The sequence below is a fragment of the Taudactylus pleione genome, unplaced genomic scaffold (genome assembly GCF_031769625.1).
Source record: "Taudactylus pleione unplaced genomic scaffold, aTauple2 ptg000507l, whole genome shotgun sequence".
Classification (NCBI taxonomy): Eukaryota; Metazoa; Chordata; class Amphibia; order Anura; family Myobatrachidae; genus Taudactylus; species Taudactylus pleione.
In genome coordinates, this window is record NW_028284909.1 from 555,645 (window position 1) to 583,223 (window position 27,579).

The 27,579-nt window shown below is 45.3% G+C and overlaps 1 protein-coding gene across 2 annotated transcripts in view; it reads left to right on the plus strand.

The window, feature by feature from the left end:
* The window catches only part of NUMBL (NUMB like endocytic adaptor protein), a 115,667-nt gene that overhangs the window by 61,427 nt on the left and 26,661 nt on the right, over positions 1–27,579 (plus strand). For both annotated transcript variants that reach the window (XM_088450117.1, XM_088450118.1), the window contains exons 3-4: positions 10,744–10,885; positions 11,239–11,313. In XM_088450117.1, coding sequence (XP_088306243.1) covers positions 10,760–10,885; positions 11,239–11,313 — 201 coding nt within the window. In that variant the 5' untranslated portion in view covers positions 10,744–10,759. The remainder of the gene's footprint in view (positions 1–10,743; positions 10,886–11,238; positions 11,314–27,579) is intronic.

The window sequence follows — 27,579 nt, forward strand, 5'->3', positions numbered from 1 at the left end:
GACCAGGTAGAGATATTCTACAGTACTTTACCAGGGCCGCAACTAGGGGGGCACGTGCACCGGGCTTGGATTTGAGGGGGTGGCAAGGAGATGGTCGGAGACATGGCCATACTGACCATCTGACAGTTCCTTCTTCCTGAGCCCCATTCTATGTCTCCGCCCCCTGACTTCCACCCAAGCCCCATCCCAGCCCCTCTGCCTCCCTGCCCTTTTTATTCCCTCTGTCCAAGCATTCTGCGTTCCATTGGGGCACAACTTAATTCCTTCTTCCAAATAACTTCTGCCCTTCTTCCAGAGCCCGGCCTCTGCCTTCCTTCATATCCCTGTCCTCTGCTCCCCCGTCTTTCTCCTGAGCCCGCCCCCTATCTTCCTTCATAGCCCCGTCCCATGTACTCACTCCCTGTCTTCCTCCTGAGCCCGCCCCCCTACCTTCCTTCATAGCCCCGTCCCATGTACTCACCCCCTGCCTTCCTCCTGAGTCCTCCCTCTGTTCATGCAACCTGCCTTCTCTCTGTCCCCACGTTGTGCATTTCACCAAACCCTGCCCCTGCATTCCACAGATAGGAAGTGTATTTGCTGGCTGCAACTTCCCAGTGACTGTTAAGTGAGCGGGGCCAGTAACTAACTAGCGGCAGAGGGAGGACATTACTGTGTCTGGCAGCAGCAGGTAATGAGGTTACTTTCCTTACTGTTACTGTGCTGCTGGGGTCGGGGCACCACATGTCACCTTACTGTGCTGCTGGGGGGGATCCGAATGTCACCTTACTGTGCTGCTGGGGCCTGGGGGGGATCCTGATGTCACCTTTCTGTGCTGCTGGGGGGATCCAGATGTCACCTTACTGTGCTGCTGGGGGGATCCAGATGTCACCTTACTGGGTGGGGCTGTGTGTGACAAATTACTGCCTTGCCCCGGGTGACAGTAATACTAGTTTTCGGCCCTGACTTTACTAAAGAGATATTCTGCAAACGGATAAGAGAAACTGGAGAGGCAGTACTCTTCACAGGAGACAGAGACAGAGCTACAGCAGGGAAAGTGACAGTCAGCAGTGGCAACAAGGATGGGCTATAGAAGGGATCAAGACATTCCACTAAAGTAATGGTTGGAATAGCGGTGTTCAATAGCAGGGATAGATACAGTCTGTAGGACTTTACAGCTGGAATAACATGAATAGAGACACTCTGCGGGCAGGGTTAGGGGCGATGTACAGAGGGGCTGGAGATGCTCTACAGCAGATATAGAGACATGGCAGGATAAAGTCACTCTGCTCCAGAGACAACTTGATTAAAGAGACTCTAGAACAATGACTTTCAACCTTTTCAACTCGAGGCACACTGTAGTGTGCATGACCAATAAACAGAACATAAACATTGGCTCCCACATAAAAATATATACACATATTGGCCTCCACAGGAATAAAAAACACCACATTGGCCTCCACAGGAATAAAAAACACCACATTGGCCTCCACAGGAATAAAACACCCTATAGTACAAGTGCTCTGAGCTGATCGCCGTGGCACATTTTACAACGGCACAGTGGTTGAAAACGCTGCTCTAGAACATGGATAGAGGTTCTCTACATAGTGAAGATAGAGACAGAATACAGTGTGAATAGACACAATCCTCAGAGGGCATGAAGATATCCTATACAACTCTACAGGGATTACAGAGAACTCTACAATGTTCTGAAGGAGTATAGAGAGATACTCTACAATACCCTGAAGGGAGTATAAAGTGATACTCATTCTGCAGGGAGTATAGAGAGACAGTGTTATGTGTTCTACATGGAGTATAGAGAGACAACCTGCAGCATTCTGCAGGGAGAATAGAGAGACACTAAAGCTCTCTGCAGAGAGTACAGAGAAACACTTTATAGTGCTCTGCAGGGAATATAGAGACATTTTACAGTGCTCTGCAGGGAGTGTAGAGAGACATTTTATAGTGCTCTGCAGGGATTGTAGAGATACTTTACAGTGCTCTGAATGGACTGTAGAAAGACATTTTAAATTGCTTTGCATTGTGTATAGAGAGGCACGTTACAGAGCTCTGCATGGATTTTATAGAGACATACAGCACTCTGCAGGGAGTATAGAGAGGCATTCTGCAGGGAGTATTGAGAGAAACAATACAGTGCTCTGCATGGAGGATAGAGAGACACTCTGCAGGGAGTATAGAGTGACAATTTAAAGTGCTCTGTATGGAGTATAGCGAGACACTTTACATTGCTCTGCAGGGAGTGTAGAGAAACACTTTACAGTGCTCTGCAGAGAGTATAAAGACACATTTTACAGGCCTCTACAGGGGAGTATGGAGAGACACTCTACAGTGCTCTGCAGTGAGTATATTTTAGACATTATTTAAAACTTTGCAGCGAATAAAGAAAAACACTCTACAGTGCTCTGCAGTCAGTACAGAGAGGCACTCTGCCATAAGCATAGAGACATGATTTGCTGAGGGCATAGAGATTTGCTCTATCTAGCTGTGTAGGGAGTATATGGAAAAAGTCTACAGCACAAGTTCTCAAACTCGGTCCTCGGGACCCCAAACAGTGCATGTTTTCCAGTACTCACAGAATCACAAGTGAAATAATTAGCTCCACCTGTGGATCTTTAAAATCTGTCAGTGAGTAATGAATACACCTGTGCACCTGCTGGGTGACCTGAAAAACGTGACCTGTTTGGGGTCCCGAGGACCAAGTTTGAGAACCACTGGTCCCCAGCACTCTGCAGGGAGTATAGAGAGAAACGATTCTGCATTCTGCAGAACAGAGACCCCCTACAGTGTTTTTCAGGGAGTAGAGCAGAGTTTGTTACAGTCCAGGTTTTAAGGATATCCATGCTTGAGCACAGGTAACTTAATTAGTAGTACCTCAGACAATTTAATTTAACCATCTGTGCTCAAGCATGGCTATCCTTAAAATCTGGACTGTAATTGCGAAGTTAGGGAAATTCTGGAGTAAATAAAGAGAGATGCTATGCATGTAGTATAGGGAGACATACTACATAGCTCTTAAGGGAATAAGCGTCTACAGTGCTCTGCAGGGAGCATATAGAGAAACTGTATAGCAGGGCTGAATTAAGGTTTGGTGGGGCGCCATGGCAATTAATTTGAAGGGCCCTTACCAATTTAATTGTTAATATGATATACTAGCTATGTTATTAAAAGTATAATGTGTAAATACTCCCAGGACCACAAATGTGGTAAATACACTGTAGTGCCCCCTACCCTCCAACATGACCCGTTGCACCTGGTACAGATTGCTCTGCTACTGGATTTCCCACCTAATTTATGATTGTAGACACCTGTGTTGAACTAGTAATTGATGAGACACGCGTTTCACCACAGATGTCTGCAATCATAAATTTCGTGGGAAGTCCAGGAGCAGAGCACTTTGTACCCGGTGGAACGGGTCAGGTGCCCCCAGTTCACATTATGCCACACAGAACCCACCAGTTTTCATATGTTAGAGTGACCCCCATGCTTGTCATTTAGCTGTGTGTGGGGTCCCCTGGGTGTCCGCCCTGGCTGCCCTCTTGTTAACCCGGTTCTGCTCTACAGTGCTCTGCAGTATATATAGAGGTTACAGTGTTCTGCAGTTATCGTAGAGAGAGCATAGAAATCACAAAACATCGCTCTCCAATGTATAGAGAGACAACACCACTCAGCTAGGAGTATAGAGAAGACACTCTTTTGTACCTTGCAGAGACTAAGAGCCGATAGAGAGACTACAGGGATAGCACTCTGCAAACAGTATAGAGAGACTACATGGCTATGCATGGAATATACAGTACTCTGCAAAGAGTATGTACTGTAGACTACAGTGCTCTGCAGGGAGTATAGAGAGACTGCAGCACTCTGCAGAGAGTATAGAGAGATTTTGCTGGACATTCTACATCAGGGAGTTGATGATTATACCCTTATGTTTAATATATTTTCCTATTATAATTAGAATGTATGATTAAAGACATTTCTATGTAGTTGCTGGTATTTGTCTGCAGTGTTGTCGGTTGCATGTGTCAGATGTGTAGAATACTGTACATTGTTTTATACACAGCGCCTGTGATGTACAATTGGGGATGCGGTCCATTTCAGGGACTACACAGGGACAGTTGCCAGATCTGTACAGAGCTGTATGGATGATGTGTTCAGGGGTCTGAGCCAGTATCAGGGGACTAATGGATTCTCTATCTATCTGTCTATCCACAGTGTGTTCTATAGAATTCTATGCTACAAAGCAAACACCCACAGACCGTCCTTTCTCTTTTTGCCAGTCCACTGCTAATTAGCTGCTCGTTAGACAAAACCATCCTATAAAAAAAGATCTGCTTGTCTGTATCCCTGTTCCCGGCTCCTCTGAGCAGCGTGAATCTCTTACAGGAGAACCCCCTTCCCAGAAAAGAGGGACCACACACAGCATCTACAGTGTGAAGCATATTTGTGCGATGCCGATGGATGTCTGCAGCGTGCGGTTCCCTGCCCAGACCCTGGGAACAGATGATGTCTGCAATGAGATGAATCTGCTCAGAAAGCCCTCATAATTGCTGACATCCTACAGACAAATCCAATATGGTGGCTGCAGTTTATAACGGCCCCCCCATGGCGTATTTATCAGACTCAGAGGTTATCCTCCCAGCTGCAGGGTGACACTGAAAGGTGGGAGCTATGAAATGAGCACATGGAGGAAGGGACACGAATTTAAAACAAATGCCCAGAAAACTGCGGTATTGCTCATAGCAACCAACAAGATGTTTGTTTTCCATTTCTAAATTGCATTATAAAAATGGCTGCTACAGTCTGGTTGGTTGTTATTGGTAACAGCGCCGTTTTCCCATATACCAGCGTTCAGAAGATGTAGAAGCCGGACACGAGTCATGAACTGCCCCGACCACTGCAGGTTGGCACAGACAGCCGTGAGACGCATAGATTTGCAAAACTTCCAGAAATAAAAAGTGGAGATGTTTCCCGTAGCAACCAAATCAGACTTTAGCTAACATATTTTCTCTAGTATAGTTTACAAAGTGATACACCTGATTGGTTGCTATGGAGAGCTCCAGTTTTCCGTTTTAGAAGCTTTAGTAGATCTACCCCATGTAGAAGTTTGTCCCAACCAACCACGCTAGAGGCAGCTGTAACACCTGCATCCTGGTCAGCACTCTTTGGCTTGAGTACCCCCGGCATTTGTGCTGCCAGCCACTACCCATGTCTATTTATGAGGAAATGGGGGGGGGGGGCGGGGGGTTGAGGAACATGAGTACCTCAAATCATTTTAAAAAGTTGGCTCCTATGATGACATGAACTCTCCCCCCTCCTGATGTACTGATCATTAAGCACAATGCTGAGAAATGTCCATAGAGCAGACAGAAGTTTCTAAATATCTCTGGTATCCGGGGAAATCTTTCTCCCGTCGCTGGCATGTGACTCCTAACTCCACAGGGTTATAACCTCTTCCCTGCACAGTGTAGCGGATTGTACCAACTTCTTCCCTCGCCAGCCTCCCCTTCCTCATATCCCGGCACTTAACCCTTACACACACACGTGGATTCTGTACTGCGCATGGGCAGATCTATTTTTACGAAGACGGTCGCAGTGCCCAGTACCAAAGAGAGGAGGGGGCCCGTGTGCAGCCTCCATGCGGGCTCCCACATCTCCGGCAGCGCAGTAGACTCTGTCTTTGCGCCAGGGTTTACTGCACATGCGCCGATCTCCAGGAACACGGCACGTGCGCTATGTTCTCGGAGACTTCTCTACTGCGCATGCGCAAATCCTCAGGAACATGGCCACAGCACCGTTTTCACTGTTTTCTACTCGCCTCATCTAGCCAGCAGGGTGCCTAGAATGACACCCTGCAGCCAGAATCTATGCAGCTGTGCCGCCTGGAGCGCTTCAGACGGTCACAACGCTGCACTTACAGCTCCCCGGAGCATCCTGAGGATGCTCCGGGCATTGCTGTAATCAGCGGTGATTGTGGCCCCCGTATGACATCACACAGAGGGGGTGTGGCCTGCACCAGGCCCGGAAATAATGTTATATATAGCAAAATGGCCCTTGGCAGTGGGCGTCTTTCTATTATACCACTTATACACTAAATTCCCGGGTCTGACCCCATATTTGGAACATGGAGGCGTTCCCGTGTTAGATCCTTCAAACTACCTGGGTTGGATTGCCGGGTCGCTCGACCTGGGGATCCAACCCTGACCTCTTTTATACCTACCAGCAACCCGGGTTAACCCGGCAATAACCCTGATTTTAGCTGCGGAGTAAAAGAGGTATTACAGACTCCTGCCGCATTTGCAGATTTTCGCGCAGCAGCCGTGCCCATAGACCAAGGTGCTGTGTGAACTGTGCCCACTTGTGAATCAGGCCCATAAACCAGCTAGCCCTAATTTATTCAGGCATGATTGGATAGTGTTACAGAAAAGAATTGATCTCCTGCAGAAGATCCAATGCCTAAAGCTTACCCATTGCCTACACATGATACTGGAGGCACCCATTTTGTGGCGGTATTTATGAGAACGCAGCCTGTCAGTGAGGTGTGAGGCTCTTTATGTCTCAGTGATGCGATAGTCTGCCTTCTCATCTGGACTCTTTCATCATGCATAATGGCTGCTTCCCCTGTGCGGGTGACAGGTAGAGTTGAATATCCTAATTAGTGATTTGTTTATTTTATAGGGATGGAAATAACATACATGCCACCTATCAGATACTGCAGCCCTAACTTCTTTGTAGAATGTGCACTTGGGGGTAATTGCATATGTCAGGTTACAGACTTGGACTGTTCATATAACGGTTGAATATTAAATCCTCCCAGCAGATTAAGCGGAGCTGAGCATATACGTATATATCTCTCTTTCTGACACAGGGACGTAGCCCTCTAATCGCTGCTCTGAAAATCACCCTGCGCCCTGGGAGGGGTCTGTCTTAGTTTGTTTAGTTTTTGTTTTTTTTACAGTCTCCCCCCTCCTGGATCTGGCAGTTTCCGGAAAAAAATGTCTTGCTCACCATATGTTTTCAATTTTCCCCAACATATGTGGGGAAGGGTAGAGGGAGTGTGGAATTCTGGGAACCATTAACAGTTTCAGTGCTTGAGGCTGATGCTTATATCAGTCTGATTTCACACTTCAGACAGTTGTGTAATTATAGCCTATATATTTTTGTTTTCTTAAGTGTTCAGTAGAATGTACAGTCAGACCTACAGTATTGGGCACATAAAGCCTAATTTCTCTGCGCCTCCTAAAGTGTATGTGGTGCCTGTTCCCCCTGAAGGCAGCCATTTTGTGGGCTGAACCACCATACAGTCTTGGATAAGTGGAAAGGCCACAAATATTCACGCCTGAGGTGACAGAATTACAGGAGCGGCACGCTGCGTCTCGGTTCCTCATCTTCTGTTTTATTCTGATGTGTTCCTTCCAGCATAAAATACAGCAATAATAATTGTAATTGTTGTGGAGTACATACATTTATTTTATACATAAGGAATGTGAGAAGTAGTGGAGGGCGTGATATAATGGAGTACTGTGGAAGTGAGAGTTGTGGGGTGCGTAACATAGTAAAAGGGGCCACGGACAGACAAAACTTGAAACGTGGTGCTGCAAATATTCATCTTGTTAATTCGGTAGGAATTAGTTACATAACATGAGCCATTTTGTGCCTCGTGCCTTAGTTTAGTGAGTAAGTATAATATTGGCTTTTGGCATCATTGTTGGCAAATAAGCCACTTGGTGGACCTGACTTATGCAATATGCCTAGATGGTCCTCTTAGTACACATCAAATGGCCCAAACATCTGCAAGAATTGTGCATGCCGGGTGTGCGGGATAATCTGAGGAGGCGCTCTGTGCGAAGGTGCAAACATCATTAGGCCTTCATAGGAAGAATCCTGAACTGCACACCCTGAATATATATAATGGGAGGTGCTACCTGTGTGAGACTTTTATTGTAGGCAAAGAAACAAACAGATCACAGGTGCACAACTCCAAATTACTAATTATAAATAAATACATTTGCAATCAATAGAGGTTTTTAGCATAATCATGGCCAAGGTTATGGGCCTACCCACCATATCCAGGTAACCTCTTTAGGGTAGGTCCCTAACATACTAGGGTTCAAATCCAGAGCGCAGGTCACACCCCCAAACTAGCCCAGCTGAGCCGCCCCAGGGCACCGCCATAATAGGAAAAGTGAAGTGTAAAAGAGATAGTTAAGAGCAGCCACTGATGCTTATAAAGGAATGAAAATAAAAAGGTGAGTACATGTATAATAAACAAACAGTGAAGGGTTAAATGTATTATAAAAGAAAAATGTGTTATCATGTGGTGCCCTGAAACAGATCAACCAAAGCAATCCAAGGGGACCCACGCCCCAAAAATGAACCAAAGTTGCACTACAGTATATAACTTACCTAGACTTACACTTAGGACTTACCTAGAATTGTGCCTAATACTAGTGTTACCAGACTCCATGCTTTTAAACCAATAAGGGAGGGATGCTAGTCCAGACTGTAGGCGTCTCCTTTCCCTCAGGTGTGCAATAAAGCGCATTAAATGGAGTATATAGGAAAAATTCCTGGACTGCACACCCTGAATATATATAATGTATATGCACACTAGTATTAGGCACAATTCTAGGTAAGTCCTACAAGTTATATACTGTAGTGCAACTTTGGTTCATTTTTGGGGCGTGGGTCCCCCTGGATTGCTTTGGTTGATCTGTTTCAGGGCACCGCATTATAACACACTTTCTTTTATAACACATTTTAACCCTTCACTGTTTGTTTATTATACATGTACTTCACCTTTTTATTTTCATTTCTTTATAAGCAGCAGTGGCTGCTCTTAACGATCTCTTTTACACTTCACTTTTTCTATTATGGCGGTGCCCTGGGGCGGCTCAGCTGGGCTAGTTTGGGGGTGTCCTGCGCTCTGGATTTGAACCCTAATATGTTAGGGACCTACCCTACAGAGATTACCTGGATATGGTGGGTAGGCCCATAACCTTGGCCATGATTATGCTAAAAACATCTATTGATTGCAAAATTTGATTGCAAAATTTGATTGTAATTTGGAGTTGTGCACCTGTGATCTGTTTGTTTCTGTATCATTAGGCCTTCCTCCAACCACATTGAATAAAGCGTTTATGTATTTCTTTCTCGGTTCAGCCTCATTTATGAAGTACAAATGGAAGGCACAAAATGCGTCCCACTGAAAGAATTTTAGGATACCAGATCTCTGTCAGTTTACAGACTCTACAAAAGTCAAATCCTTTTACAGAGAGAAACCGGTTGTGCACTGACACCCCCTCGGCCGAGTAACAACGCCATTAAAAATCTGCCTTTCATAGCTCCTTTATGTGATTTCAGTTTGCAGAGAAAAATTATTGAAATCTGAATTGTTGAATAGACAACTCTTCCAATCGGCCGCTCTAGGGGGATAATTAGTAAAACTTGGAGAGAGTTAAAATTGCAATAAAGTATTATTATTATTATTATTATCCTTTATTTATATGACGCCACAAAGGTTCCGCAGCGCCTTACACAGTATGTAAATGAGCACACAAGAAAGACAGTTAATAATAATACAAAACAATGCAGGACAAGGACATGGTGTATAAACATAGCTGCATAACACAAGCAGCAGGGCCTCAGCAACCAAATTTTAGGTGCCAATTGGGGAGTTAGGAGTAAATGATACTATAAGTAGGGGGAGGAGAAGCACATGAGTTACGAGGGCCCTGCTCGTGAGAGCTTACATTCTAAAGGGGAGGGGCAGACAGACAGGGGCGACACAGATGGGGTAGATAGTGAGGAAGGAGCATGGATCAGTGGGTTAGGATATGTGCTGCGGAAGGTGTGTGTATAAGATGACCTGATGTTATGTCAAAATTAAGTCCTTCATTCATCTATCTCTATGACAGAAAATAGATTTTGATTATGTATTATTTACATGAGAGATGTACAAAATAAAGTTGTAGCACTTTCATTTTTGTGTGTTACATTTTAGCATCTAAATACATCCTTTATTATGGGACGGTCCCGCCATCCTAATACAGTAGTGACTACTTTAGTTCCAGCTGCTGGGTGCTATGCTATGCTCCTGTGAGTGGGTACTGACCAATCATCTTCTAACTTACATTTCACAGGCTGTGTCTGAAAAATGACAATTAGGAGCTGAATGGTTGGTTCTTTATCTCTCACAATTTTATCTCTCTCCAAGCTTTGATGAATACCCCCTTTAAATGTTTCCACCTGCGCAGACGCCACTTTTTGCATCGCAAACCCAGCAGCTTAATCAGAAGTGTAGACGTACTGACACATATTAAACAATCACCACTGAGAATTGTGTCCATTTCAGAAATGAGGCCCGGTATATTAGTTGTTGTTGATTGTGAGCTCACTAGACAAATACAACACTGTAAACTGATTGTGATCTACGAGTTGAGATTCGTGAAGGTTTTTAAACTTTTCCTGCTCACAGTGGGGGGCAGTCATTTGGGCTGGGGTAACCTTCATTAGAATGGCGCCTAACAATTCGTCACAATTACCTCATGCCTCTGTGACCTGGCTGAGGAGTGAGGCATGAAATCTAAATCATGGTCCAATGCACACAATGCCCGCTTCTCCTGTGTTTAGGTGACTGGTGCAGATTATTACAGCCAGAGATGAATTTATAATATAGCCGAGTGATAGAAAGTGTTTGCAATAGAACAATTGTAATTATAATAAATGTCTTGGTTATTTTGGCCATGATAGCCCGGCAGCTCCTGAGATGAACAAGCTGCGGCAGAGCCTACGGAGAAAAAAGCCGACCTACGTCCCAGAGGCGAGTCGCCCCCACCAGTGGGGGGCAGATGAGGAGGCCGTGAGGAGGGGAAAATGCAGCTTTCCTGTCAGGGTGAGTGACCCTTTATACCATCTTATTGACTTTCATTCTGCTGTTTGCTATGGTTGCTATGAGAGCTAAGATAAATTGCTGAGGCAGCGCCTGTCATTTAACTCTCACTTCAATATGGGAGCAGCCTTTATACTCTAAAATGACCCCAAAGTCTGCAGTTCTCTAATATAAACTGTGCTGAGCACCTCCCCCTGTATGACATATCACTTTGGTCAAACAATTCTTACTTATTATCATTTTGGTCTCCATCGCCCTCTAGTGTTCATGTCCCTTATTGCTGTCACTCACCACTCTGATTATTTCTAATTGTCTGGCACCAGTGTGGTGTAATGTGTCCCACTTTTTGTTCACAGTACCTGGGGCATGTGGAGGTAGAGGAGTCCCGTGGCATGCATGTATGCGAGGACGCTGTCAAGAAACTGAAACTGGTGAGCAGATGAAATGAAATTGGAAGTGGTACTCCTGTGTATTAAATTACAACTTCATTAAATGGAAGAGAGGGGATTTTTGTGGTTAATGTAGGCTGACCGGTGAGGGTATGGACCAGCAGGAGAAGAGAGACGTTAGGTAATATTCAAGGAACATAAATTGATTCTGCACAGGACATAAATAGCACCTATTCATATAATCTAGTAACCACAATGTATGTGGAAATGGAAGCTGTCATTGCTAACCAGTGGTAAAGTTGCTGGTGGTGCACCTGGAATGGAATAGCAAGGTACTAGTAATAAAGTTGCTGGCGGTGCACCTGGAGTGGAATAACAAGGTACAGTACTAGTGATAAAGTTGCTGGTGTTGCACCTGGAGTGGAATAGCAAGGTACTAGTGATAAAGTCGCTGGCAGTGCATCTGGAGTGAAATAACAAGTTACTAGTGATAAATTTGCAGGCAGTGCACCTAGAGTGGAATAACATGGAACTAGTGATGAAGTTGCTGGCAGTGCACCTGGAGTGAAGTAACACAGTACTAGTGATGAATTTGCAGGCAGTGCACCTGGACGGACAGCTAGGTACTAGTGATACAGTTGCTGGCAATGCACCTGGAGTGGAGTAACAAGGTACTAGTGATAAAGTTGCTGGTGGTGCACCTTGAGGGAATAGCAAGAAACTAGTGATAAAGTTGCTGGTGGTGCACCTGGAGTGGAGTAACAATGTTCTAATGATAAAGTTGCTGGCAGTGCAGAAGGAGTGGAATAACCATGTACTAGTGATAAAGTTGCTGGTGCTCCACCTGGAGTGGAATAACAAGGTACTAGTGATGAAGTTGCTGGCAGTGCCCCTGGAGTGGAATAAAAGGTACTAGTGATAAAGTTGCTGGCGGTGCACCTGGAGTGGAATAACAAGGTTACTAATGATAAAGTTGCTGGTGCTGCACCTGGAGTGGAATAACAAGGTACTAGTGATAAAGTTGCTGGCAGTGCACCTGGAGTGTAATAAGTTACTAGTGATAAATTTGTTGGCGGTGCACATGGAGTGGAATATCAAGGTTCAGTACTAGTGATAAATTTGCTGGCGGTGCACCTAGAGTGAAATAGCAATAGTGTTAAAGTTGCTGGCGGTGCACCTGGAGTGGAGTAATAAGGTTCTAGTGATAGAGTTGATGGCGGTGCACCTGGAGTGGAGTAACAATGTTCTAATGATAAAGTTGCTGGTGGTGCACCTGGAGTTAAATAGCAAGGTACTTGTGATAAAGTTGCAGGCAGTGCACCTGGACGGAATAGCTAGGTACTAGTGATACAGTTGCTGGCAATGCATCTGGAGTGGAGTAACAAGGTACCTAGTGATAAAGTTGCTGATGGTGCACCTTGAGGGAATAGCAAGGAACTAGTGATAAAGTTGCTGGCGGTGCACCTGAAGTGGAGTAACAATGTTCTAATGATAAAGTTGCTGGCAGTGCACCTGGAGTGGAATAACCATGTACTAGTGATAAAGTTGCTGATGCTGCACCTGTAGTGGAATAACAAGGTACTAGTGATGAAGTTGCTGGCAGTGCCCCTGGAGTTGAATAAAAGGTACTAGTGATAAAGTTGCTGGCGGTGCACCTGGAGTGGAATAACAAGGTTACTAATTATAAAGTTGCTGGTGCTGCACCTGGAGTAGAATAACAAGGTGCTAGTGATAAAGTTGCTGGCAGTGCACCTGGAGTGGAGTAACACAGTACTAGGGATAAATTTGCAGGCAGTGCACCTGGACGGAATAGCTAGGTACTAGTGATATAGTTGCTGGCAATGCACCTGGAGTGGAGTAACAAGGTACTAGTGATAAAGTTGCTGGTGGTGCACCTTGAGGGAATAGCAAGGAACTATTGATAAAGTTGCTGGCAGTGCACCTGGAGTGGAGTAACAATGTTCTAATGATAAAGTTGCTGGCAGTGCACCTGGAGTGGAATAACCATGTACTAGTGATAAAGTTGCTGGTGCTGCACCTGTAGTGGAATAACAAGGTACTAGTGATGAAGTTGCTGGCAGTGCCCCTGGAGTGGAATAAAAGGTGCTAGTGATAAAGTCGCTGGCGGTGCACCTGGAGTGGAGTAACAAGGTTTTAGTGATAAAGTTGCTGGTGCTGCACCTGGAGTGTAATAAGTTACTAGTGATAAATTTGTTGGCGGTGCACATGGAGTGGAATAACAATGTACAGTACTAGTGATAAATTTTCTGGTGGTGCACCTAGAGTGAAATAACAAGATACTAGTGTTAAAGTTGCTGGCGGTGCACCTGGAGTGGAGTAACAAGGTTCTAGTGATAAAGTTGATGGCGGTGCACCTGGAGTGGAGTAACAATGTTCTAATGATAAAGTTGCTGGTGGTGCACCTGGAGTTAAATAGCAAGGTATTTGTGATAAAGTTGCAGGCAGTGCACCTGGACGGAATAGCTAGGTACTAGTGATACAGTTGCTGGCAATGCACCTGGAGTGGAGTAACAAGGTACTAGTGATAAAGTTGCTGGTGGTGCACCTTGAGGGAATAGCAAGGAACTAGTGATAAAGTTGCTGGCGGTGCACTTGGAGTGGAGTAACAATGTTCTAATGATAAAGTTGCTGGCAGTGCACCTGGTGTTAAATAGCAAGGTACTTGTGATAAAGTTGCTGGCAGTGCACCTGGAGTGGAATAGCCATGTACTAGTGATAAAGTTGCAGGTGCTGCACCTGGAGTGGAATAACAAGGTACTAGTGATGAAGTTGCTGGCAGTGCCCCTGGAGTGGAATAAAAGGTTACTAATGATAAAGTTGCTGGTGCTGCACCTGGGGTGGAATAACAAGGTACTAGTGATAAAGTTGCTGGCAGTGCACCTGGAGTGTAATAACAAGGTACTAGTGATGAAGTTGCTGGCAGTGCACCTGGAGATGAATAGCACAGTACCAGTGATAAACTTGCTGGTGGTGCAGCTGGAGTGGAGTAACAAGTTACTAGTGATAAAGTTGCTGGCAGTGCAGCTAGAGTGGAATAACAAGGTACAGTACTAGTGATAAATTTGCTGGCGGTGCACCTGGAGTGGAATAACAAGGTACAGTACTAGTGATAAAGTTGCTGGTGTTGCACCTGGAGTGGAATAGCAAGGTACTAGTGATAAAGTCGCTGGCAGTGCATCTGGAGTGAAACAACAAGTTACTAGTGATAAATTTGCAGGCAGTGCACCTAGAGTGGAATAACATGGTACTAGTGATGAAGTTGCTGGCAGTGCACCTGGAGTGGAGTAACACAGTACTAGTGATGAATTTGTAGGCAGTGCACCTGGACGGACAGGTAGGTACTAGTGATACAGTTGCTGGCAATGCACCTGGAGTGGAGTAACAAGGTACTAGTGATAAAGTTGCTGGTGGTGCACCTTGAGGGAATAGCAAGAAACTAGTGATAAAGTTGCTGGCGGTGCACCTGGAGTGGAGTAACAATGTTCTAATGATAAAGTTGCTGGCAGTGCAGCTGGAGTGGAATAACCATGTACTAGTGATAAAGTTGCTGGTGCTCCACCTGGAGTGGAATAACAAGGTACTAGTGATGAAGTTGCTGGCAGTGCCCCTGGAGTGGAATAAAAGGTACTAGTGATAAAGTTGCTGGCGGTGCACCTGGAGTGGAATAACAAGGTTACTAATGATAAAGTTGCTGGTGCTGCACCTGGAGTGGAATAACAAGGTACTAGTGATAAAGTTGCTGGCAGTGCACCTGGAGTGTAATAAGTTACTAGTGATAAATTTGTTGGCGGTGCACATGGAGTGGAATATCAAGGTACAGTACTAGTGATAAATTTGCTGGCGGTGCACCTAGAGTGAAATAGCAAGGTACTAGTGTTAAAGTTGCTGGCGGTGCACCTGGAGTGGAGTAATAAGGTTCTAGTGATAGAGTTGATGGCGGTGCACCTGGAGTGGAGTAACAATGTTCTAATGATAAAGTTGCTGGTGGTGCACCTGGAGTTAAATAGCAAGGTACTTGTGATAAAGTTGCAGGCAGTGCACCTGGACGGAATAGCTAGGTACTAGTGATACAGTTGCTGGCAATGCATCTGGAGTGGAGTAACAAGGTACCTAGTGATAAAGTTGCTGGTGGTGCACCTTGAGGGAATAGCAAGGAACTAGTGATAAAGTTGCTGGCGGTGCACCTGAAGTGGAGTAACAATGTTCTAATGATAAAGTTGCTGGCAGTGCACCTGGAGTGGAATAACCATGTACTAGTGATAAAGTTGCTGATGCTGCACCTGTAGTGGAATAACAAGGTACTAGTGATGAAGTTGCTGGCAGTGCCCCTGGAGTTGAATAAAAGGTACTAGTGATAAAGTTGCTGGCGGTGCACCTGGAGTGGAATAACAAGGTTACTAATTATAAAGTTGCTGGTGCTGCACCTGGAGTGGAATAACAAGGTGCTAGTGATAAAGTTGCTGGCAGTGCACCTGTAGTGGAGTAACACAGTACTAGGGATAAATTTGCAGGCAGTGCACCTGGACGGAATAGCTAGGTACTAGTGATATAGTTGCTGGCAGTGCACCTGGAGTGGAGTAACAAGGTACTAGTGATAAAGTTGCTGGTGGTGCACCTTGAGGGAATAGCAAGGAACTATTGATAAAGTTGCTGGCAGTGTACCTGGAGTGGAGTAACAATGTTCTAATGATAAAGTTGCTGGCAGTGCACCTGGAGTGGAATAACCATGTACTAGTGATAAAGTTGCTGGTGCTGCACCTGGAGTGGAATAACAAGGTACTAGTGATGAAGTTGCTGGCAGTGCCCCTGGAGTGGAATAAAAGGTGCTAGTGATAAAGTCGCTGGCGGTGCACCTGGAGTGGAGTAACAAGGTTTTAGTGATAAAGTTGCTGGCGGTGCACCTGGAGTGGAGTAACAAGGTTACTAATGATAAAGTTGCTGGTGCTGCACCTGGAGTGTAATAAGTTACTAGTGATAAATTTGTTGGCGGTGCACATGGAGTGGAATAACAATGTACAGTACTAGTGATAAATTTTCTGGTGGTGCACCTAGAGTGAAATAACAAGATACTAGTGTTAAAGTTGCTGGCGGTGCACCTGGAGTGGAGTAACAAGGTTCTAGTGATAAAGTTGATGGCGGTGCACCTGGAGTGGAGTAACAATGTTCTAATAATAAAGTTGCTGGTGGTGCACCTGGAGTTAAATAGCAAGGTATTTGTGATAAAGTTGCAGGCAGTGCACCTGGACGGAATAGCTAGGTACTAGTGATACAGTTGCTGGCAATGCACCTGGAGTGGAGTAACAAGGTACTAGTGATAAAGTTGCTGGTGGTGCACCTTGAGGGAATAGCAAGGAACTAGTGATAAAGTTGCTGGCGGTGCACTTGGAGTGGAGTAACAATGTTCTAATGATAAAGTTGCTGGCGGTGCACCTGGTGTTAAATAGCAAGGTACTTGTGATAAAGTTGCTGGCAGTGCACCTGGAGTGGAATAGCCATGTACTAGTGATGAAGTTGCTGGCAGTGCCCCTGGAGTGGAATAAAAGGTTACTAATGATAAAGTTGCTGGTGCTGCACCTGGAGTGGAATAACAAGGTACTAGTGATGAAGTTGCTGGCAGTGCCCCTGGAGTGGAATAAAAGGTTACTAATGATAAAGTTGCTGGTGCTGCACCTGTGGTGGAATAACAAGGTACTAGTGATAAAGTTGCTGGCAGTGCACCTGGAGTGTAATAACAAGGTACTAGTGATGAAGTTGCTGGCAGTGCACCTGGAGATGAATAGCACAGTACCAGTGATAAACTTGCTGGTGGTGCAGCTGGAGTGGAGTAACAAGTTACTAGTGATAAAGTTGCTGGCAGTGCAGCTGGAGTGGAATAACAAGGTACAGTACTAGTGATAAATTTGCTGGCGGTGCACCTAGAGTGGAATAGCAAGGTTAGCATTCCCGCTAGGCTGTTTTAGCGGGGCGCGGCGCCCTGCCCTCCTTCTGGAGGACAAAAAGCGCCCTGCCCTCACAGCCTGCGGGTGCCGTTCTCACCCGCGGGACGCAGTGTCCCGCGGGTGGAGAAACATGCGGTGTCGCGGTGACATGCGCCCGGCATCTATTCTCCCTTTCTGCAGCGCTTGGGGCTGCCCGGCATGTCCGAAAGTGCCAGGCACGCCCCCAAGTATGACGAAAAGTGGACGCGTCTTATAGACATGCCCCCTTTTCATGGCCAAGCCCCCTTTTAGGAGGCGCGCGCTTAAGGTTGCCCTCTCTAGCTCCGGCGCCCTGCCTGCCGCCGGAGCTAAAGTGAACACTAAAGGTGCTAGTGTTAAAGTTGCTGGCTATGCACCTGGAGTGGAGTAACAAGGTACTACTGATAAAGTTGCTGGCGGTGCACCTGGAGTAACAAGGTACTACTGATAAAGTTGCTGGTGGTGCACCTTGAGGGAATATCAAGTAACTGGTGATAAAGTTGCTGGTGATGCACCTGGAGTGGAGTAACAATGTTCTAATGATAAAGTTGCTGGTGGTGCACCTGGAGTTAAATAGCAAGGTACTTGTAATAAAGTTGCTGGCAGTGCACCTGGAGTGGAATAACAAGGTTACTAATGATAAAGTTGCTGGCGGTGCACCTGGAGTGTAATAAGTTACTAGTGATAAATTTGTTGGCGGTGCACATGGAGTGGAATATCAAGGTACAGTACTAGTGATAAATTTGCTGGTGGTGCACCTAGAGTGAAATAGCAAGGTATTAGTGTTAAAGTTGCTGGCGGTGCACCTGGAGTGGAGTAATAAGGTTCTAGTGATAGAGTTGATGGCGGTGCACCTGGAGTGGAGTAACAATGTTCTAATGATAAAGTTGCTGGTGGTGAACCTGGAGTTAAATAGCAAGGTACTTGTGATAAAGTTGCAGGCAGTGCACCTGGACAGAATAGCTAGGTACTAGTATTACAGTTGCTGGCAATGCACCTGGAGTGGAGTAACAAGGTACTAGTGATAAAGTTGCTGGTGGTGCACCTTGAGGGAATAGCAAGGAACTAGTGATAAAGTTGCTGGCGGTGCACTTGGAGTGGAGTAACAATGTTCTAATGATAAAGTTGCTGGCGGTGCACCTGGTGTTAAATAGCAAGGTACTTGTGATAAAGTTGCTGGCAGTGCACCTGGAGTGGAATAGCCATGTACTAGTGATAAAGTTGCAGGTGCTGCACCTGGAGTGGAATAACAAGGTACTAGTGATGAAGTTGCTGGCAGTGCCCCTGGAGTGGAATAAAAGGTTACTAATGATAAAGTTGCTGGTGCTGCACCTGGGGTGGAATAACAAGGTACTAGTGATAAAGTTGCTGGCAGTGCACCTGGAGTGTAATAACAAGGTACTAGTGATGAAGTTGCTGGCAGTGCACCTGGAGATGAATAGCACAGTACCAGTGATAAACTTGCTGGTGGTGCAGCTGGAGTGGAGTAACAAGTTACTAGTGATAAAGTTGCTGGCAGTGCAGCTAGAGTGGAATAACAAGGTACAGTACTAGTGATAAATTTGCTGGCGGTGCACCTGGAGTGGAATAACAAGGTACAGTACTAGTGATAAAATTGCCGGTGTTGCACCTGGAGTGGAATAGCAAGGTACTAGTGATAAAGTCGCTGGCAGTGCATCTGGAGTGAAACAACAAGTTACTAGTGATAAATTTGCAGGCAGTGCACCTAGAGTGGAATAACATGGTACTAGTGATGAAGTTGCTGGCAGTGCACCTGGAGTGGAGTAACACAGTACTAGTGATGAATTTGTAGGCAGTGCACCTGGACGGACAGGTAGGTACTAGTGATACAGTTGCTGGCAATGCACCTGGAGTGGAGTAACAAGGTACTAGTGATAAAGTTGCTGGTGGTGCACCTTGAGGGAATAGCAAGAAACTAGTGATAAAGTTGCTGGCGGTGCACCTGGAGTAGAGTAACAATGTTCTAATGATAAAGTTGCTGGCAGTGCAGCTGGAGTGGAATAACCATGTACTAGTGATAAAGTTGCTGGTGCTCCACCTGGAGTGGAATAACAAGGTACTAGTGATGAAGTTGCTGGCAGTGCCCCTGGAGTGGAATAAAAGGTACTAGTGATAAAGTTGCTGGCGGTGCACCTGGAGTGGAATAACAAGGTTACTAATGATAAAGTTGCTGGTGCTGCACCTGGAGTGGAATAACAAGGTACTAGTGATAAAGTTGCTGGCAGTGCACCTGGAGTGTAATAAGTTACTAGTGATAAATTTGTTGGTGGTGCACATGGAGTGGAATATCAAGGTACAGTACTAGTGATAAATTTGCTGGCGGTGCACCTAGAGTGAAATAGCAAGGTACTAGTGTTAAAGTTGCTGGCGGTGCACCTGGAGTGGAGTAATAAGGTTCTAGTGATAGAGTTGATGGCGGTGCACCTGGAGTGGAGTAACAATGTTCTAATGATAAAGTTGCTGGTGGTGCACCTGGAGTTAAATAGCAAGGTACTTGTGATAAAGTTGCAGGCAGTGCACCTGGACGGAATAGCTAGGTACTAGTGATACAGTTGCTGGCAATGCATCTGGAGTGGAGTAACAAGGTACCTAGTGATAAAGTTGCTGGTGGTGCACCTTGAGGGAATAGCAAGGAACTAGTGATAAAGTTGCTGGCGGTGCACCTGAAGTGGAGTAACAATGTTCTAATGATAAAGTTGCTGGCAGTGCACCTGGAGTGGAATAACCATGTACTAGTGATAAAGTTGCTGATGCTGCACCTGTAGTGGAATAACAAGGTACTAGTGATGAAGTTGCTGGCAGTGCCCCTGGAGTTGAATAAAAGGTACTAGTGATAAAGTTGCTGGCGGTGCACCTGGAGTGGAATAACAAGGTTACTAATTATAAAGTTGCTGGTGCTGCACCTGGAGTGGAATAACAAGGTGCTAGTGATAAAGTTGCTGGCAGTGCACCTGTAGTGGAGTAACACAGTACTAGGGATAAATTTGCAGGCAGTGCACCTGGACGGAATAGCTAGGTACTAGTGATATAGTTGCTGGCAGTGCACCTGGAGTGGAGTAACAAGGTACTAGTGATAAAGTTGCTGGTGGTGCACCTTGAGGGAATAGCAAGGAACTATTGATAAAGTTGCTGGCAGTGTACCTGGAGTGGAGTAACAATGTTCTAATGATAAAGTTGCTGGCAGTGCACCTGGAGTGGAATAACCATGTACTAGTGATAAAGTTGCTGGTGCTGCACCTGGAGTGGAATAACAAGGTACTAGTGATGAAGTTGCTGGCAGTGCCCCTGGAGTGGAATAAAAGGTGCTAGTGATAAAGTCGCTGGCGGTGCACCTGGAGTGGAGTAACAAGGTTTTAGTGATAAAGTTGCTGGCGGTGCACCTGGAGTGGAGTAACAAGGTTACTAATGATAAAGTTGCTGGTGCTGCACCTGGAGTGTAATAAGTTACTAGTGATAAATTTGTTGGCGGTGCACATGGAGTGGAATAACAATGTACAGTACTAGTGATAAATTTTCTGGTGGTGCACCTAGAGTGAAATAACAAGATACTAGTGTTAAAGTTGCTGGCGGTGCACCTGGAGTGGAGTAACAAGGTTCTAGTGATAAAGTTGATGGCGGTGCACCTGGAGTGGAGTAACAATGTTCTAATAATAAAGTTGCTGGTGGTGCACCTGGAGTTAAATAGCAAGGTATTTGTGATAAAGTTGCAGGCAGTGCACCTGGACGGAATAGCTAGGTACTAGTGATACAGTTGCTGGCAATGCACCTGGAGTGGAGTAACAAGGTACTAGTGATAAAGTTGCTGGTGGTGCACCTTGAGGGAATAGCAAGGAACTAGTGATAAAGTTGCTGGCGGTGCACTTGGAGTGGAGTAACAATGTTCTAATGATAAAGTTGCTGGCGGTGCACCTGGTGTTAAATAGCAAGGTACTTGTGATAAAGTTGCTGGCAGTGCACCTGGAGTGGAATAGCCATGTACTAGTGATGAAGTTGCTGGCAGTGCCCCTGGAGTGGAATAAAAGGTTACTAATGATAAAGTTGCTGGTGCTGCACCTGGAGTGGAATAACAAGGTACTAGTGATGAAGTTGCTGGCAGTGCCCCTGGAGTGGAATAAAAGGTTACTAATGATAAAGTTGCTGGTGCTGCACCTGTGGTGGAATAACAAGGTACTAGTGATAAAGTTGCTGGCAGTGCACCTGGAGTGTAATAACAAGGTACTAGTGATGAAGTTGCTGGCAGTGCACCTGGAGATGAATAGCACAGTACCAGTGATAAACTTGCTGGTGGTGCAGCTGGAGTGGAGTAACAAGTTACTAGTGATAAAGTTGCTGGCAGTGCAGCTGGAGTGGAATAACAAGGTACAGTACTAGTGATAAATTTGCTGGCGGTGCACCTAGAGTGGAATAGCAAGGTTACTAATGATAAAGTTGCTGGCGGTGCACCTGGAGTGGAGTAACAATGTTCTAATGATAAAGTTGCTGGTGGTGCACCTGGAGTTAAATAGCAAGGTACTTGTAATAACGTTGCTGGCAGTGCACCTGGACGGAATAGCTAGGTACTAGTGATACAGTTGCTGGCAATGCATCTGGAGTGGAGTAACAAGGTACCTAGTGATAAAGTTGCTGGTGGTGCACCTGGAGTGGAGTAACAATGTTCTAATGATAAAGTTGCTGGCGGTGCACCTGGTGTTAAATAGCAAGGTACTTGTGATAAAGTTGCTGGCAGTGCACCTGGAGTGGAATAACCATGTACTAGTGATAAAGTTGCTGGTGCTGCACCTGGAGTGGAATAACAAGGTACTAGTGATGAAGTTGCTGGCAGTGCCCCTGGAGTGGAATAAAAGGTTACTAATGATAAAGTTGCTGGTGCTGCACCTGTGGTGGAATAACAAGGTACTAGTGATAAAGTTGCTGGCAGTGCACCTGGAGTGTAATAACAAGGTACTAGTGATGAAGTTGCTGGCAGTGCACCTGGAGATGAATAGCACAGTACCAGTACCAGTGATAAACTTTGCTGGTGGTGCAGCTGGAGTGGAATAACAAGGTACAGTACTAGTGATAAATTTGCTGGCGGTGCACCTAGAGTGGAATAGCAAGGTTAGCATTCCCGCTAGGCTGTTTTAGCGGGGCGCGGCGCCCTGCCCTCCTTCTGGAGGACAAAAAGCGCCCTGCCCTCACAGCCTGCGGGTGCCGTTCTCACCCGCGGGACGCAGTGTCCCGCGGGTGGAGAAACATGCGGTGTCGCAGTGACATGCGCCCGGCATCTATTCTCCCTTTCTGCAGCGCTTGGGGGCTGCCCGGCATGTCCGAAAGTGCCAGGCACGCCCCCAAGTATGACGAAAAGTGGACGCGTCTTATAGACATGCCCCCTTTTCATGACCACGCCCCCTTTTAGGAGGCGCGCGCTTAAGGTTGCCCTCTCTAGCTCCGGCGCCCTGCCTGCCGCCGGAGCTAAAGTGAACACTAAAGGTGCTAGTGTTAAAGTTGCTGGCTATGCACCTGGAGTGGAGTAACTAGGTACTACTGATAAAGTTGCTGGCGGTGCACCTGGAGTAACAAGGTACTACTGATAAAGTTGCTGGTGGTGCACCTTGAGGGAATAGCAAGTAACTGGTGATAAAGTTGCTGGTGATGCACCTGGAGTGGAGTAACAATGTTCTAATGATAAAGTTGCTGGTGGTGCACCTGGAGTTAAATAGCAAGGTACTTGTAATAACGTTGCTGGCAGTGCACCTGGAGTGGAATAACAAGGTTACTAATGATAAAGTTGCTGGTGCTGCACCTGGAGTGGAATAACAGGTACTAGTGATAAAGTTGCTGGCGGTGCACCTGGAGTGTAATAAGTTACTAGTGATAAATTTGTTGGCGGTGCACATGGAGTGGAATATCAAGGTACAGTACTAGTGATAAATTTGCTGGTGGTGCACCTAGAGTGAAATAGCAAGGTATTAGTGTTAAAGTTGCTGGCGGTGCACCTGGAGTGGAGTAATAAGGTTCTAGTGATAGAGTTGATGGCGGTGCACCTGGAGTGGAGTAACAATGTTCTAATGATAAAGTTGCTGGTGGTGCACCTGGAGTTAAATAGCAAGGTACTTGTGATAAAGTTGCAGGCAGTGCACCTGGACGGAATAGCTAGGTACTAGTGATACAGTTGCTGGCAATGCACCTGGAGTGGAGTAACAAGGTACCTAGTGATAAAGTTGCTGGTGGTGCACCTTGAGGGAATAGCAAGGAACTAGTGATAAAGTTGCTGGCGGTGCACCTGAAGTGGAGTAACAATGTTCTAATGATAAAGTTGCTGGCAGTGCACCTGGAGTGGAATAACCATGTACTAGTGATAAAGTTGCTGATGCTGTGGTGCAGCTGGAGTGGAGTAACAAGTTACTAGTGATAAAGTTGCTGGCAGTGCAGCTGTAGTGGAATAACAAGGTACTAGTGATGAAGTTGCTGGCAGTGCCCCTGGAGTTGAATAAAAGGTACTAGTGATAAAGTTGCTGGCGGTGCACCTGGAGTGGAATAACAAGGTTACTAATTATAAAGTTGCTGGTGCTGCACCTGGAGTGGAATAACAAGGTACTAGTGATAAAGTTGCTGGCAGTGCACCTGGAGTGGAGTAACACAGTACTCGTGATAAAGTTGCTGGCAGTGCACCTGGACGGAATAGCTAGGTACTAGTGATACAGTTGCTGGCAATGCACCTGGAGTGGAGTAACAAGGTACTAGTGATAAAGTTGCTGGTGGTGCACCTTGAGGGAATAGCAAGGAACTAGTGATAAAGTTGCTGGCGGTGCAGTTGGAGTGGAGTAACAATGTTCTAATGATAAAGTTGCTGGCGGTGCACCTGGTGTTAAATAGCAAGGTACTTGTGATAAAGTTGCTGGCAGTGCACCTGGAGTGGAATAGCCATGTACTAGTGATAAAGTTGCTGGCGGTGCACCTGGAGTGTAATAAGTTACTAGTGATAAATTTGTTGGCGGTGCACATGGAGTGGAATAACAATGTACTAATGATAAAGTTGCTGGTGCTGCACCTGGAGTGGAATAACAAGGTACTAGTGATAAAGTTGCTGGCGGTGCACCTGGAGTGTAATAAGTTACTAGTGATAAATTTGTTGGCGGTGCACATGGAGTGGAATAGCAAGGTATTAGTGTTAAAGTTGCTACTGATGCACCTGGAGTGGAGTAACAATGTTCTAATGATAAAGTTGCTGGCGGTGCACCTGTATTTACATAGCAAGGTACTTGTGATGAAGTTGCTGGCAGTGCACCTGGAGTGGAATAACAAGTTATTAGTGATAAGGTTGCTGGTTGTGCACCTGGAGTGGAATAACAAGGTACTAATGATAAAGTTGCTGGCCGTGCACCTGTATTTAAATAGCAAGGTACTAATGATAAAGTTGCTGTTGCTGCACCTCGAGTGGAATAACAAGGTACTAGTGATAAAGTTGCTGGCTGTGCACCTGGAGTGTAATAAGTTACTAGTGATAAATTTGTTGGCGGTGCACATGGAGTGGAATAACAATGTACTAATGATAAAGTTGCTGGTGCTGCACCTGGAGTGGAATAACAAGGTACTAGTGATAAAGTTGCTGGCGGTGCACCTGGAGTGTAATAAGTTACTAGTGATAAATTTGTTGGCGGTGCACATGGAGTGGAATAACAAGGTATAGTACTAGTGATAAATTTGCTGGCGGTGCACCTGGAGGGAGTAACAAGGTACTACTGATAAAGTTGCTGGCGGTGCACCTGGAGTAACAAGGTTCTACTGATAAAGTTGCTGGTGGTGCACCTTGAGGGAATAGCAAGTAACTAGTGATAAAGTTGCTGGCGGTGCACCTGGAGTGGAGTAACAATGTTCTAATGATAAAGTTGCTGGTTGTGCACCTGGAGTTAAATAGCAACGTACTTGTGACGAAGTTGCTGGCAGTGCACCTGGAGTGGAATAGCAAGGTATTAGTGTTAAAGTTGCAGGTGATGCACCTGGAGTGGAGTAACAATGTTCTAATGATAAAGTTGCTGGAGGTGCACCTGTATTTAAATAGCAAGGTACTTGTGACGAAGTTGCTGGCAGTGCACCTGGAGTGGAATAACAAGTTATTAGTGATAAAGTTGCTGGCAGTGCACCTGGAGTGGAATAACAAGGTACTAATGATAAAGTTGCTGGCGGTGCGCCTGTATTTAAATAGCAAGGTACTTGTGATGAAGTTGCTGGCAGTGCACCTGGAGTGGAATAACAAGTTATTAGTGATAAAGTTGCTGGCAGTGCACCTGGAGTGGAATAAAAAGGTACAGTACTAGTGATAAAGTTGCTGGTGGTGCACCTTGAGGGAATAGCAAGGAACTAGTGATAAAGTTGCTGGTGATGCACCTGGAGCGGAGTAACAATGTTCTAATGATAAAGTTGCTGGCGGTGCGCCTGTATTTAAATAGGAAGGTTCTTGTGATGAAGTTGCTGGCAGTGCACCTGGAGTGGAATAACAAGTTATTAGTGATAAAGTTGCTGGCGGTGCACCTGGAGAGGAATAGCACAGTACCAGTGTTGGTGTTGCACTTGGAGTGGAGTAACAAGGTATTAGTGATAAAGTTGCTGGCGGTGCAGCTGGAGTGGAATAACAAGGTACCAGTGATAACGTTGCTGGCGGTGCACTTCTAGTGGAATAACAAGGTACTAGTGATAAAGTTACTGGCAGTGCATCTGGAGGGAATAGCTAGGCGCTAGAGACACAGTTGCTGGCAGTGCACCTGGAGTGGAATAACAAGGTACTAGTGATCAAGTTGCTGGCGGTGCACCCGGAGTAGCTTAACAAGGTACTAGTTATAAAGTAGCTGGCGGTGCACCTGGAGAGGATTAGCAAGGTACTGTACTAGTGATAAAGTTGCTGGCGGTCACCTGGAGTGGAATACAAGGTACTAGTGATAAAGTTGCTGGCGGTGCACCTGCAGTGGATTAACAAGGTACTAGTGATAAAGTTGCTGGCAGTGCACCTGCAGTGGATTAACAAGGTAGTAGTGATAAAGTTGCTGACGGTGTACCTGCAGTGGAATAACTAGGTACTCTATGGGGGGGATTCACAAGTGGTGAAATCAGCTCCTGTGTGGTGTACTCTTTTTTTGTATCCGTTACATTTAAATTTAACTTGTAGAATTATTTACATTTTCTAAAACACTTAAACAAGGACATATATAACACATATAAACAAATTTACTTAACTTGTAATTAGCTATTTATCATTCAAAATTATGTGACATAGAATAATAAATATCCAATAATCCACTAAATATAGTTTATAGGCTAGATCACAAAGGGTAATATCTTTATCAGAGGTGATTCCCCTGCAGTAGGGATGGCCATCAACAATCGATGGTTAACAACCCATCGATAATGGTTTATCCCCGAAGACTGATGGTTTGCCAATGGTTCTCAGTCATGGATGGCACAGAGACCTACAATTTTTGTTTTTCCCCTTGTGCCGGGTCACAGAGCCTAGTGCCACCCCCAATGTGACCTGGGAAGCCCCGTCCCCCACCTTTGATTGGCCCAGTGAGTAGTAGAGCATGGATGACCATCGGTGGCTGAAACCATCAGTTTTCCATGGATGGTTTTATCGCATCGAGGTAGCCATCGATGGTTAACCCACTGATGGACATCCCTACCCTGTTGACAGGTCCCATGTGCGCAGCACAGGATCCAGAAAGTAGTGATGATGCGCGTTTCGCCTCTGACTTGTTCACATCACAGCCTGGAGTGCCTGTCTCTCATCGTTCCTTTAAAGGTGCATTTTAACTAATTGATGTCAATCTTAATCAAATTCCTTATTACAGCACGTGACTGTTAATACATTGTGGTTCATACCACAGCAACATTGGTAGTATTTATAAATAAGTAATCTGATAGATTTCTTTCAAGGTTAATAGTATTGAAACAGGTACTATAGATTATTAGAGAGTGAGAGTTTTTCGAGAATAACTATCCATAGACATAGGGGTTATAACCATAAATGTCATGAGACACTGTTTTCAGACATTAGTTGTATAATGTAGGAATTATGTAGGAATTATACATATATAAAATATATAATTGTGTCCCTTAGAGTGTATCACAAATGTATCCCTAGGTACAGGAGTTGCTGGCAGTATTACATATAGTAGCATCACATCATATGTACAGTAATAGTAAGACAAAAATATATTCTTGGGGTTAGATAATTAGTGAATAATTAGTGAATAAGGCCCCATACCATCTCCTGTGTGAATTGGTGATATAAAGGTATTTTCTTTAAAATCAGTAAAAAAAAACAGATAGTCATTTT